Raw genomic sequence first — 15,841 nt, forward strand, 5'->3', positions numbered from 1 at the left:
CTGTGCTGCGCTACAGTTATGTAGAAGGCGACCAAATCACACAAGGGGCCTGATTCATTAAGGATCTTAACTTGAGAAACTTCTTATTTCTGTCTCCTGGACAAAACCATGTTACAAAGCAAGGGGTGCAAATCAGCATTCAGTTTTGCACATAAGTTAAATACTGGCTGTTTTTTCATGTAGCACACAAATACTTGATAGCTTATTTGTACACTGAAACTTAAAGTTGATACATGAAAAAACAGTCAGTATTTAACTTATGTGCACATCAGAATGCTAATTTGCACCCCTTGCATTGTAACATGGTTTTGTCCAGGAGACTGAAATAAGAAGTTTCTCAAGTTAAGATCCTTAATGAATCAGGCCCAAGATGTTTAAATACCAAACTTCAGCAAAAATTTGATATTGTGCGATTTGGTTGTATTCATCTTTAGGAAAACTTTACCATGTACACTTTTCTATTCTTTCGTACATTAATAAATAATTGTGCATGCCATGGTACATTGAGATTTTAAAATCCAGCTGTCCAGAACCAAGAAACTTCTAAACTCATGATTTTAGCTGTTTTGCTATCCAGCATCCTGTAATCCAACATGAATCATTTATTCTTAAACTTCATATCTCTTATAAATTCTGAACTTCTCTAACCCATCGTCAGCATAACTGGAAACTTTTTTAATAAGCTGACTGAACTTTTTTTCTTAAACTGGTTCTCCTAAATTCAAAATATGCTTGAAATAAATGTATAAAAGAGTTGACTTAAACACGTATTTTTTTTTATTATGAATTAATCAGTTTTATGTTTTTTATACATAGAATAAGTGATGCTAACAGCAGCATTGAAAAGCATGCAGTGTGGGGCTCATGGATGAGTGAACATGAGATTTTGGCCATAAGCCCTAAGAAAGTTATATGTACCTAAGAAAACCCTGAGTATGAAGATCATATCCTGACAGTTCCCAGGCACTGATATAACAGTGTTTAGAGCCCCACTGCAAAGAGGGATCCCAGTGTAAAATTTGCTACTGTATTCCCATAAAATGTAGTATTGTAAAGGGAAATATATGTTAAGAACATAGCAACATAGTACATCACAAGATAACCTATGGCATTGTAATGCTTTTCTTAACTGTATAAAAGTGCTCATACACAGTTCAGTTTGGCCATTTGTGCTGACTGCCAAGTGGAGTGGTCAATGTCAGAATTGGCCATAGACGTACGAGACCAAATATAAAAAGATCAGGCCGTTCAGTGCTTGGGTCAGTGGACCCAATGGTGCTCGGTCATCCGACAGAGCACCATCATCATTGTTGAATAGTGACTGCATACACAGTCAGATGCAATCATTGTCTGACTACATTTGTCTGATCCGACCAAAAAGTAAATTAATCTGGATCCTCAACAGATGTTTATCCAGATCTGTGGTGGGCCATACATGCTGCAATTTGCATGCAATTCATCTAAAACGCCATACTTGACTGTCAAAATTGTAGCATGTATGGACACCTTAATATGGGAGTTAGCCTTATATGCTGTGGGCATCATTGTGGCTTCACAGTGTTAAATGGCTATCATTCTATACACTCCTGGTAGTTATTCACCAGTTCCCAGTTATGAGCATTAACTTTACTTAATGAATTCCCAGGGTTACTGCAGGTAAACTTTATATATATCATTTTAGTATGGATAGACTTTTTGCATAAATGCCATGGGTGTTTTAACTAAGCATCTCTACATTTACTGCTGTTCATTTATAAACAGGTCTGTACTATACTATATTAAGTACAGTACTCTATTTATGGTTGCTAGTTTACAGGTATTTGTGCCAGTGTTATTAATAGGACAAACATCTTACTGATAGGAAAACTAGTATTTTCCAGAAACGGAGAAACCATAACTATCTTGTATGCTGAAAAATTAATGCTAACTCACAATTCAAGAATTTTTACTGGATTTGGGGTAATGAAAAAATATGTAGATTTTATAACATGCAAAGCAGTATGATGGTAGACTCATTATTATTTTTATAATATGCAGTAAGGTATAATCACACACCACGCTAAGCTTTATTAGGACACAGAGAGCAGTACAATATGCTTACAGCTTCAACAGTGCAAATGACTATAATGACAAGCAGTTCAATATACTAAGATGCAGAGCAAAATAATTGAATGTAAGTGGATATAAAGGTATAATATACAGTGTGTATGTGCACTATGTTGCTAACCACAAAGTATGAAACTAGGCAGTGCTAAATACAAATATGGATAAAGAATGGACTCTTTAGAGGGGTTTATTATTGACACAGAGGTATGCATAAGGTGACAGCCTGCTGGGTTCTTCGTATCTTTTTGTCTCCATAGGGTACTTTCCTAGCAATGTCCATTTGATGTGCTGTATTCATAGCACACCTCTGGCATGTGTTACTGTGGCAACAAATCACCCTAAGGATGCTAGGAAGGAAAGTATCAGACCTGTCTTATGAATTCTACATATTAACCCCAGTTTCTCAAAATGTCTGTCAAGGGCAGTTTTCATATGAACTATTTGGTGGAACACACCACTGTCCTGCTAATAGATGGCCAATTTAGTTAGACTGATGGATCACTCAGGATACTAAAGATGTAACAAATACAACAGATTTGTACACAGGTTAGTTTATTATTTTCACATTAAAGATGCCTTTGTCATTAAGGAACAATATTAACCCATTTATGACCACATGACATATGTGACAGGATTGGGAAAGGGCTGTTTTTGGGGAGTGAAGTTGAGGGTGGAGTCAATGATGACCCCCAGACAGCGCACATAGGAAACAAGGGAGAGGGCAACACCATCAACCCTATGGGAGACAGGAGGAGGGGATGTGACACTGGAAAGACGATAAGCTCAGTTTTGGATATGTCGAGCATAAGTTAGTGTCCAGCCACTAACGTGGAAATGGCAGAGAGGCAATCGGACATGTGGGAAAGGAGAGAGAAGAGAGGTCAGGGGAGGAAAGGTTGGTTAGAATGTCATTAGCATTGGAGTGACTGGTGGTTGTTGTGTATTTGTATAGTGGCATCCCCTGTTCACAATCTTTTAAAAAACTAATTTCTGCCTTCCTTGTTGCGAAATCTGTAATTGCACTACCATTTGAAAAAGGTGGTGAAATTTTATTTATTACCTGTTGACCACTTATGCTCACTAAACAAAAAGTGGTAGATGTATATATGTACTCCTGGCACCCTTTTACGTTAACTCAAACCATACAAATGAGGTACCACACGTATCAGCAAACTTGCCAGACAGACCCTTTTCTTCAACTGTTGAAAAGTTCATAAATGCTTCATTATCTGCTATTGTGCCACTTTCAAGAAACTACTGTACATTGTGGTCTTAGGTTATAAAGAAACCAATGGTATATTCATTGAGTACAAAGAAAGTATGATTTGTGCTGTATTACATAGAAAAATTACTTATATTAAAGTTGAACTGTTACAAACCCTAAAGTCGCAAAAGATTGTTCACAGAGGTGAAAAAATACCTTAGCTGCGAAAGTGTTAAACATTAATAATATGGCAGTCATCTGATATCAAGTTGATGATAATGACTGTTGTATCTTTACAAATGCCAGAGCATGTTTGTATGCCATTGCCAAATCTATATGCTGGATTTTAATTTGCATATATCTTGCTGTTTAAAGAGACTCTCATAGCAATGGCAATTTTTGTTTGCTCCACACGGGACACTAATTAACTCTCTAGCAGATAATGAATGCCGATATTTGATTCAAATAGGTAAGCAAAACAGTAAGCTTTGCACCATAGTTAATGTATATAGCCCAAACTTGAATCAGCACTTCTTGTTTACCAAACTAAATTGGTTCATTTCTCAAATTAAACAAGGAGACCTTATTGTTTTCAGGGATTTCAATGCTGTCCTAAATTACTCTCTTTACAAGTCTGCTAATGAAGGATCTCTTCTTCTGACAAGTTGGATCTACATAAATCCAAGTCTCTCCTAATTCTCATGAAGTTTCACCTCCTCTATGGGTCCTGGAGCCTCTTTCTCGTGACTATACATTCTATTTCTCAGTTCACAAGTCCTATTCTCTCATAGATATGATCCTACTCAGCCATGACCTAGCTTTAAACCTGAAATCAACCCAGGTCCATCTACTAATTTTGTCTGATCATGCCCAAATTCCTATGGATTTAGATAATCTGGCTCCTCCCCCTGACTTTAAACATGGCATCCTAATGACCCTTTCCTGCACAACAACAAGTTTGTTGCACAGCTTAATCTCCTTCTGACAAATTATTTTGACTTTAACAACCTCCCTGGCAACTCTCCATCCGGCCTCTGGCAGCCCATAAAGCAGTCCTGAAGGGACACCTGATTAGCAAGACCTCTCATAAAAAAGGAATTCCTAATAAAATGTAATGTCCTATCCATTAAATTACGGAGCTTGGAATCTAAATACAAGCTTTTCCCAGAACATCCTTGCTGATCTCAACAGGTCCAAAATCAAACTTGACATCTTGCTTTCTAGACAAATTGTAATGGTAAATAGTAACATAGTAACATAGTTGATGAGGTTAAAAAAAGACACCTGTTCATCAAGTTCTTCCAATTTTGGATCTCCTGTGATCACTTACTTATTTGAGAAATTGATCCAGATGAAGCAACCGCCAATCTGTTTCAATTGGTAAAATCCCTCCTGGCCCAATATTGCAGTCCTACTTCTCCCATGATCCACTACTATCCTTCATTTTAATTAACGGTCGTAACCCTGGATACCCTTTTCTGTTAAAATTTTGTCTAGCCCTTTCTAAAACGTATGAATAGAATCTGCCATCCCAGCTTTCCCTGCCAGGCAATTCCATGTCTTGACTGCCCTTACTGTAAAGAGCCCCTTCCTTTGCTGGTTGTGAAACTTCCTCTCCTCTAACCTTAGGGGGTGACCGCGTGTCCTGTGTATAGTTCTTGGGCTAAAAGTTCCCATGAAAGGTCTTTGTATTGACCCTTAATGTATTTGTACATAGTAATCATATCCCCTCTTAGATGCCCCTTTTCTAAAGTAAGCATGCCTAAACTGGATATCCTTCTCATAACTTAATGACTCCATACCCAGAGCTGGATTAAGGCTTCGGGAGGCCCAGGGCACTTAAGACTGGGGGGCCTCTAAGATCTAAAATTAAGGGCATAGTGACACATCCTGCATTACATCACCTACAGCCCACAGTATGACATTTACAGCTCTCCCAGAGGGCTCGCTTAGTTTGTCTGCATAAGAAAAATCACTAAAAAAACTAAAATACTGTACATTAAAACAATCATCAAAACACCACGTTAAAATTGGTATTGACACCACACATTAAAACTAGCAATGATATCATACATTAAAAATACCATTGATAACGTACACTAAAACTAGCAATGATACCGCACGCTAAAACTAGCAATGATACCGAATTTTAAAAATAAAATTTATAATGCACATTAAAACTAGCAATGATACCACAAATTAAAATACCATTGATAATGCATCATTGGGCATGGCCAGGCCACCCTCCTACAGACAAAAAACCTGCATTGTTGTGTACACTATTGAACGGTCACCAAAAATTGGAATTGTCCCACTAGAATCACAACATTTCACAGACTTTGCTGCTCTCTCCTACCTGTTCTTCTCACTTTCACCACCTGTGCTGCAGGTTTCTTTAGTTGCGGCTTGTCTGGATCCTGGAATGTTAGGGGCCCTATTTGGAAAAAAAAATGGGTACATTTAGAAAATTACAGCCCCCCCCGGCGTTAAATCAGTACCACCCATGATTAATAATTAGGCCTTCCTCCAGCCCCAACATTAAAATAATAGTATTCACATTCAATAAATAAACCTATTTCCCTCCCTACAAACAGCCCCAGCAATAAATTAATAGTATTTACATTTCAGAAATATACCTATTTCCCGCAACCGTCACTGCCATTAAATAATCCATAGGCACATTTAATAAAGGGACCTCATTCTCACCAAACTCACCCCCACATTCAGTAACGTCCACTATTGTGCCTCTCTTCTCCCCCTTTTTCCTTACTGTGCCTCTCTTCTCCCCCTTTTTTCCTTACTGTGCTTCTCTTCTCCCCCTTTTTTCCTTACTGTGCTTCTCTTCTCCCCCTTTTTTCCTTACTGTGCCTCTCTTCTCTCCCTTTTTCCTTACTGTGCCTCTCTTCTCCCCCTTTTTCCTCCATAGTGTGTCTCTCTACTCCCCCTTTTTCCTCCATAGTGTGCCTCTCTTCTCCCACTTTTTCCTCCATACTGTGCCTCTCTTCCCCCGTTTTTCCTCCATAATGTGCCTTTCTTCTCCCCCTTTTTCCTCCATAGTATGCCTCTCTTCTCCCCCTTTTTCCTCCATAGTGTGCCTCTCTTCTCCCCCTTTTTCCTTCATAGTGTGCCTTTCTTCTCCCCCTTTTTCCTCCATAGTGTGCCTCTCTTCTCCCTCTTTTTCCTTCATAGTGTGCCTTTCTTCTCCCCCTTTTTCCTCCATAGTGTGCCTTTCTTCTCCCCCTTTTTCCTCCCTAGTGTGCCTCTCTTCTCCCCATTTTTCCTCCATAGTGTGCCTTTCTTCTCCCCCTTTTTCCTCCATAGTGTGCCTTTCTTCTCCCCCTTTTTCCTCCATAGTGTGCCTCTCTTCTCCCCCTTTTTCCTCCATAATGTGCCTCTCTTCTCCCCCTTTTTCCTCCATAGTGTGCCTTTCTTCTCCTCCTTTTTCCTCCATAGTGTGCCTTTCTTCTCCCCCTTTTTCCTCCATAATGTGCCTCTCTTCTCCCCCTTTTTCTCCATACTGTGCCTTTCTTCTCCCCCTTTTTCCTCCATAGTGTGCCTCTCTACTCCCCCTTTTTTCTACATAGTGTGCCTCTCTTCTCCCCCTTTTTCCTCCATAGTGTGCCTCTCTTCTCCCCCTTTTTCCTCCATAGTGTGCCTCTCTTCTCCCTCTTTTTCCTCCATAGTGTGCCTCTCTTCTCCTCCTTTTTTTTCCATAGTGTGTCTCTCTTCTCCCCCTTTTTCCTCCATAGTGTGCCTCTCTTCTCCCCCTTTTTCTCCATACTGTGCCTCTCTTCTCCACCTTTTTCCTCCATAGTGTGCCTCTCTTCTACCCCTTTTTCCTCCATACTGTGCCTTTCTTCTCCCCTTTTTTCCTCCCTAGTGTGCCTCTCTTCTCCCCATTTTTCCTCCATAGTGTGCCTTTCTTCTCCCCCTTTTTCCTCCATAGTGTGCCTTTCTTCTCCCCCTTTTTCCTCCATAGTGTGCCTCTCTTCTCCCCCTTTTTCCTCCATAGTGTGCCTCTCTTCTCCCCCTTTTTCCTCCATAGTGTGCCTTTCTTCTCCTCCTTTTTCCTCCATAGTGTGCCTTTCTTCTCCCCCTTTTTCCTCCATAATGTGCCTCTCTTCTCCCCCTTTTTCTCCATACTGTGCCTTTCTTCTCCCCCTTTTTCCTCCATAGTGTGCCTCTCTACTCCCCCTTTTTTCTACATAGTGTGCCTCTCTTCTCCCCCTTTTTCCTCCATAGTGTGCCTCTCTTCTCCCCCTTTTTCCTCCATAGTGTGCCTCTCTTCTCCCTCTTTTTCCTCCATAGTGTGCCTCTCTTCTCCTCCTTTTTTTTCCATAGTGTGTCTCTCTTCTCCCCCTTTTTCCTCCATAGTGTGCCTCTCTTCTCCCCCTTTTTCCTCCATAGTGTGCCTCTCTTCTCCCCCTTTTTCCTTCATAGTGTGCCTTTCTTCTCCCCCTTTTTCCTCCATAGTGTGCCTCTCTTCTCCCTCTTTTTCCTTCATAGTGTGCCTTTCTTCTCCCCCTTTTTCCTCCATAGTGTGCCTTTCTTCTCCCCCTTTTTCCTCCCTAGTGTGCCTCTCTTCTCCCCATTTTACCTCCATAGTGTGCCTTTCTTCTCCCCCTTTTTCCTCCATAGTGTGCCTTTCTTCTCCCCCTTTTTCCTCCATAGTGTGCCTCTCTTCTCCCCCTTTTTCCTCCATAGTGTGCCTCTCTTCTCCCCCTTTTTCCTCCATAGTGTGCCTTTCTTCTCCTCCTTTTTCCTCCATAGTGTGCCTTTCTTCTCCTCCTTTTTCCTCCATAGTGTGCCCTTCTTCTCCCCCTTTTTCCTCCATAATGTGCCTCTCTTCTCCCCCTTTTTCTCCATACTGTGCCTTTCTTCTCCCCCTTTTTCCTCCATAGTGTGCCTCTCTACTCCCCCTTTTTTCTACATAGTGTGCCTCTCTTCTCCCCCTTTTTCCTCCATAGTGTGCCTTTCTTCTCCCCCTTTTTCCTCCATAATGTGCCTTTCTTCTCCCCCTTTTTCTCAATACTGTGCCTTTTTTCTCCCCCTTTTTCCTCCATAGTGTGCCTCTCTTCTCCCCCTTTTTCTCCATACTGTGCCTTTCTTCTCCCCCTTTTACCTCCATAGTGTGCCTCTCTTCTCCCCCTTTTTCCTCCATAGTGTGCCTCTCTTCTCCCTCTTTTTCCTCCATAGTGTGCCTCTCTTCTCCTCCTTTTTTTTCCATAGTGTGTCTCTCTTCTCCCCCTTTTTCCTCCATAGTGTGCCTCTCTTCTCCCCCTTTTTCTCCATACTGTGCCTCTCTTCTCCACCTTTTTCCTCCATAGTGTGCCTCTCTTCTACCCCTTTTTCCTCCATACTGTGCCTTTCTTCTCCCCTTTTTCCTCCATACTGTGCCTTTCTTCTCCCCCTTTTTTTTTTTTTACTTACCTTTCTTTTAGCTTCTTTCTTCTCTTCTGTTTTCTTGTTTCTTTCTTGGTCCTCTCCGCGCTGCTTCTCACTGAATGACAGGCATGACTTGATGACGTCACGCCTGTCATTCAGTGTTAACAGTGCAGAGAGAAAGGAGGAGGGACGCTGGCGCCGCGATGAGGTGAGTAGTATCTCTATTTTTTTTTCACTACCCTGCTCCCCCCACCAACGCAGGGAGCCCCGAATACTTGATATCTATGCTCTCTATACTCAACCCTCAGCTAAAGTTCTCATCAATGGTATCCCATCTGACACTGTGTCCCTCCGTAATGGCACAAGATAGGGTTGTCAGTTGCCCTCCCAGATTTTTGCCATGGTGATTGAGCAAATTATGTTGCATATCAGATCAAATCAAAACATTCAGAGGATGCCCGTAGGTTTCCTCTGGGTGCTCTGGTTTCCTCCCAAACTCCAAAAACATACTTGTAGGTTAATTGGCTACTCTTAATTTGAACTTCGTCTCTCGTGGTCTGTGTGTGTGTGTGTGTATGTTAGGGAATTTAGACTGTAATCTCCAATGGGGCAGGGACTGATGTGAGCTCTCTGTACAGCTCTGCAGAATTAGTGACACTATATAAATTACTGCTGTTGGTTATGATGGATGCAGGTCGGGGACATCAACTCCAAGGTTCTCTCTATTTACAGATAACATCCTGCTCTCCCTATCTCAGCCGAGAATCTCCTTGCTCAACCACTACACATTTCTACAGATATATGGTGATCTGTCTGGTTACAAAATAAATAATTCAAAATCAGACGCTATGCTTCTATACGTCCCACTAGAGACGGTGACTCCCACAAATCACATATTAAATTTAAGTGGCAGACAATTTTTTTTAAATATGTTGTAGTTTTTGTTATTTCACAATACAGCTTAATATTCCAGGAAAATTTCCCCCCACTCTTTTTTAATTGCACACAAATACTTGATTGCTTATTTGTACACTGAAATTTAAAGTTGATATTTGTGTGCTACATGAAAAAACAGTCAGTATTTAACTTATGTGCAAAACAAAATACTAATTGCACCCCTTTCATTGTAACATGGTTTTGTCCAGGAGACTGAAATAAGAAGTCTCTCAAGTTAAGATCCTTAATGAATCAGGCCCCTTGTTTGGACTTCCAAATTAATACGACCAGTCAACCTGTTCCTTCTGACCTCTGCTCGAGATTCTATGAAAGTATGGGATAGTGCGATAGCTTTAAACGAAGATGTTGTATTACCAACTCGGAACCTATCTATCCATGCCCTTACAAAACTGATTCCTGATTGAAACCCCACCTCCTGGTTTACTGGAGGGAACAAGTCGTTTCCTGGTCTGATATCAGCAGACTCACTTTTGCCCTTCACTACCCTCCAAGACCAATTTATCTGCCACTGATCATTATAAATATCTCCAAATTCAACATTGTGTAAATGGAATTGTTAGATCTGAGGGACCCATTCAAATGCCCACAGGCCCAATATTTTCCATACTCACAAAGGTTAATGGGAAAGGTGCAATTAATTTTTGGTATTGGCAGCTACTACATATAAAAGACCCTGTTAAATGTACTTGAACGAATTTGAACAGACCCTGTATATATAAGCAATGGGAACAGGGTTATACCACCTCCCACATAATGTCTAAATGGCTGAACCACTCAGAATGCAGGTTATAATTTTGAACAGATTATACCTCATACCAGTTAGAATCCACAAAATGTGGACAAACCAATGTAAATTGTGTTAGCGGAACTGTAATGAGGTTGGTGATCCTATCCATGTTTTTTGGAATTGCCTGCTTATATGAAGTTTTCCAATTGGCGACTAAAGTCCTTAACATTGATTTAACTCCCTCTACGGAGGTAGCCTTACTCCATCTCTACTTCTCTCATAGTCTTAAACATGATAGATTTGTTTTGGATCACATTTTCTTTGCAACGCATAAAAAAATCTTCAAAATCCAATTTAATTTTCTTATGGAAACTATGGGTGTACTGTACTCAACTTCATTATTAAGTGATTTTAATGGCATGAATTTGTTATAGATGGAGAGGGTTCTACTCTGATTGATACAGAAAATGATTCTGATCCCCTACCCTTTAGCCTTAATGAACATCCCAATCCTGAGCAGCCATATACTTGTAACTAGTGGATTCCATTCTCCTTTATCTCCTAATCCTCCATTCCCTATCTACTCTACCCTCCTTTTTACTCTTAAAATAATTATTTGTTTTTATATTATCTGTAATATTGTGTTTTTTTTTTAGTAAAATATTGGTCAGTATTTCTTATTTTGGGACTCGCTGTTCTGCTGTAATAATATCTGTTTGTTTTATCTGACCATACAAAATGAAGAATTATAAAAAGAAGACCCCCACATTTGTAAAGCTAAAACACAATTCTGGCAAAAACACTCCTATGCTCTCATCCTTATTAGACCAGCAGATGACAAAATAATGCAGACTTTAGCCAGTCAGTCAAATCTAGGAGCCAATGAATATATGAATATATGACATCAATAGAAAAAACTCAAGAAGTTAACCACCAGCAATAATTGTTAGGCATTTTTGTTTCTTTGCTCCAGGGATTTGATGAGCTCTATTGGTGGAGAAATCTACCTGGACAGGAACTTCTCGTTGAAAATGATGTTCTAACCAGCAAATTGAAATTTGCATCAAATTCACAAATTAAACTTTGAAAGGTTTGCTTAACTGTTAAGGGCAAAGTAACAGGAGATCCTCAACCTGTTCAAGAGATGTTCACCTATAGCAGCACCCTTGAGGAGAAACAAGTTATATTCCACAGTACTCATTTGCCCCAGGACTTAAACTCAGGTACTAGCAGGTGTTGATCCAGCACTTGCACGGTGGAGTGCACCAAATATGGTAAGCGGTAGGGAGCAACCAGTATATTGTTGACAGACCTCAGAGCTAGACAGGCAGGGGTTAATCCAGAGTAGTTTGGCACTTGTCTGATGGAGTGGACAACTCACGGTAACAGGTAGTGAGCAAACAGAATGTATTTGGCAGAACTCAGGGTCAGACAGGCAGTGATCAGGAGTAGAGAAGACAACAGTACATTTAAACAAGCCAGGATTCAGGGCAGGTAGAGATATGAGAGCAAATCCCTTTAACAAAGCCAATAGTCAGGAGTGGAGAAGACAGCAGAATCCTTCGAACACTCCAGGTCAAATACAGAGAACAGAACAGATCAGGATACAAGGCACACTAGGTCAGGCATGAACTATCACCAGCATTGGTATGCTGCCAGGATGAGGTTTATAAAGGCAGCAGCAGCAGCATCCAGAAACTGCAGGATAATTAGCTGCATGGTGTGGTAAGTAATAGCACAGCTGCCAGACTGGGAGCTGAATGAAGCTTGTTGCTATTTACCTAGCAACCACCTGAATCAGTGAACTGCAGGGTTGATTCTGCCTCTCTTGCAGCTTGTGCACATGAGATGGTACCTGTCATGTGGTGCATGTTCCATGTGAGAATTCATCAGTGACGGACACACATAGGGTAGTGATCCTATGGTTGCAGCTGTAATGCACAGCTGACAGATCAGACAAACAGGAGAGATGCTATTTCTTAACATTAACTCTAGTTGCAATGTAATGTATTATAATGCTGTGAAATGGCATCTCAGATAATCAAATTTAGTCTGTGTGTATGTATAACTTTATTTAGCGCTTAGTCTGTTAACGGAATCAACACATTGTACCCATACACCATTATTTAAAGCAGTAATTCTAAGAAAAATGATTTATTTAACATATATCACAGTGGCATTCTTCAGGCTGCTATTAATGATTTGTAATTCTGCAGTCATGTGACTACCATGACAACCACAGTCAGATGGTACATGATGTAGTGAGAGGCTTTAGAATTCTCCTTTGAGCTCTGCTTGCTATGTGCATGGTAAAATCCTGCCTGTAATACTTTTATTTTGCTTGAAAAGTTGGGAGCGCCAGTTGTAAGGAGCAGAGTGGAACATCTTTAGGAACAAGATCTCCTTAGGCTTATTTTAATATAACAAAGTCTGCAGTAATAGAGGATTAGTTATATAATTGATTATATCACTGTATCCGTCTCGCAATTGTTTCAGGAGCAGCTACCAATTCTGCTATTGTGTATGTAATGTGTAGTATGCAGATTTATATTTTACCCAGTGTGTTACATGTAGTACTTCGTATGACATATAAGCCACTATGATACAATTTTAGTAGTAAATAAATATAAATGCAATAGCAAGCATTTATATTTCATGCTTTCTTAAAACATATCTGTATACCTCAGCTTGTATCTCCTTAAGTACATATAGTAATTTTTATGTACTAAGGAAAATATGGGGGAAAGAGTGTCCCATTTCCACTCTTTCTTCCATATTTGCTTCCTCTCTGATGCTTTGCGACATCGTCCTGTTGTATGTGCACAAAATGGAGTCTTAAAGGGGGCGGAGCTACATCATGCACACATGGCTATGAGGTTTATTATTACCATGTAGCATGTATGTATCTCCTTTCCCTCCCTATCTGGATTAAGGCTCTGGAGGGCCTGTATCACTTAAGAAAGAGAGGTCCTATGGTGTAATATGGCAGTTATTTTAGACAAATACACAGACAATACTGTGTGCACTACTGTTACACGCAGTTCTCCCTTCAAGAGCAGAGCAGCAGCCCCAACATTAATAGCATACACATGTAATAAATAGACTTATTTCCTCCCTACCAACCCCAACATTAAATTAATAGTATTCCAATTTAATAAATAAACCTATTCCAGTACCACTCAGACAGCACTGACAATAAATAGCATTTTCATTTAATAGATATACCTATTTCCCACAAACATCACCAAAATTAAATGATTCATATTCGTTATTATAAATATTTCTCCTTCTCCCCAAACTCAGCCCCACTAATAATTTAAATAGCACCCACACTTAATCTTTAAATTAATAACCTACCTCCCACCTACATTTCATTAAGACATGCCCCCCCCCCAATAAATTAGTAGCATTCACATTTAATAAATATACCTATTTCCCACAAACATAACTGACATTAAATAATTTATATTCACATTGAATAAATAGTCCTCCTTCTCCCCATACTCATCCCCACATTCAATTAATAGCCCCCAAACCACCCCAACAATAAATTAAAAGTCCAATCACCCCACCTTAAATGAATAGGCTCCACTAATAAATTAAATAGCCTCACCATCACCCCACAAATAATTAATAGCACCTACCGTTAAATAATTGGCCCCTACCTACACTCCACCATTAAAATAATAGTCCACTTTTTACTCTCATTACATTAAGATTTCCCCCCTTCCCTCACACTTACCTTCTTTCAGCCACACTGTGTTGGAGAGACAGACTCTTCTGCCTGCCTCTCTTACAACCTGCGCGCATGGGACGACACCTGTCATGAGGTCCGTGTTCCATGTGATAAATCATCAGGGTCAGACAAACATAGGGGAGGGAGGAGGTGGACACATTTAGGCTAAGGGAGGGAGAGAGGAATGGATTAGAAACATAGAAACATAGATTTTATGGCAGATAGAACCGTTTGGCCCATCTAGTCTGCCTATTTTTTTTATTAACCTATGGTAACCTTAAACCCTGTTAGGTCCTTTAATCTTTGTAAGGATATCCTTATGTCTTTCCCAAGCATGTTTAAATTGCTCTACTGTATTAACCTCTACCACCTCTGATGGAAGGCTATTCCACTTATCCATTACCTTTATGGGAAGTAGTTTTTCTTCATACTCCTTCTAAACCTACTTCCCTATTTGTTTGCACTATCTGCCTTTCCAGCTAGACCCACAGACTGGCCAATTACAGATTGAATTCCTGGGGGTGGTTTCTAAAACTAGAATCTAAAAATGTAGCTATGTATGCCAAATGTGTACAGATAGGTGCATTTGTACAAAATTAAGAGCTGTAGATGCTGGCACGGTTCACACTTTTTGTAAATTACCTATGAGGATTGCCTTGTTATATTAATTTATTGCAAATAATATGGAGTAAAAAAAGTTGATCTTTACCTGGTAAAAATTACTTTTTTTGTTGAGACCCAAGCCCTATATGGATCTATACTCCAGCATGCATTAGCTTTCTTTATAAATATAAATGAATGTGATGGAGTAAAATCTACTATGAAAAATGTATAGAATTTGCCTTTTTTTAAAAAAAATAATTGCTAGTCTTGACTATGCTTATTCTTTCTACATCAAATGTGTGTGATTTTGCATTATGTTCTTTCCTATGTTTAAACTTATTTTTCCTTAAATGCTCTTTTATTCCTCACCAGGAGGGCAAGGTTTAAGCGTTCTAACAGTGTGACAGCTGGAGTGCAGGCTGACCTCGAGCTTGAAGGCTTCCCTGGACTGACTGTTCCTACAGAAGATAAGGCCCTGCAGTTTGGACGCTCCTTTCAACGCCATTCCTCTGAACCCTCAGACACCAGCCAGCAGTATTCCGTGTATAAGACAGTGCATACACAGGGTCAGTGGGCATACAGAGAGGACTATCAAATGCAGTATGATACTGCAGAAGAGGCTCGTCAGGAGTCCTGGCTGGACAGAGGCGCTCGCAGTCTCCCAGACTCTGGGAGGGCATCTCCGTGTCACAGGGATGGAGAGTGGTTCATCAAGATGTTGCAAGCAGAAGTGGAAAGGATGGAAGGGTGGTGTCAGCAGATGGAGAGAGAGGCAGAAGAATATGACCTCCCAGAAGAAAGTAAGCTGTCATCCTTCTTTAATTGTAAAACGTTTATTGTTACACTTTTGAAGGGAAATATAGTATTAGTACTTTTGGGGCTGTTGACTCAAAAGTAGTCAAGTATAAATTCAATTTGCTGGGTGTCTGGCCAGTAATCCGTGCCATGCTTTTTTCATCTTCAAAAAGAAATGAAATGAAACAGATTATGAGGAATATAATAAACTTAGCACCATATCTGAGTGCTTTACTATGACATGGAATTGCTAGATTCACTTACCATCTATTTTCTCCCTGATGCAGAATAAGGTTTTTAAATGATCTAAAGCCTTAAATCAAGTTCT

At 40.0% G+C, this 15,841-nt stretch overlaps 1 protein-coding gene across 4 annotated transcripts in view; it reads left to right on the forward strand.

The window, feature by feature from the left end:
- DLGAP3 (DLG associated protein 3) overlaps window positions 1-15,841 on the forward strand; it is a 406,147-nt gene that overhangs the window by 342,036 nt on the left and 48,270 nt on the right. For all 4 annotated transcript variants that reach the window (XM_075195497.1, XM_075195495.1, XM_075195498.1 and 1 more), the window contains one exon: window positions 15,091-15,518. In XM_075195497.1, coding sequence (XP_075051598.1) covers window positions 15,091-15,518 — 428 coding nt within the window. The remainder of the gene's footprint in view (window positions 1-15,090; window positions 15,519-15,841) is intronic.

This window comes from Mixophyes fleayi, chromosome 2 (assembly GCF_038048845.1).
Source record: "Mixophyes fleayi isolate aMixFle1 chromosome 2, aMixFle1.hap1, whole genome shotgun sequence".
Classification (NCBI taxonomy): domain Eukaryota; kingdom Metazoa; phylum Chordata; class Amphibia; order Anura; family Limnodynastidae; genus Mixophyes; species Mixophyes fleayi.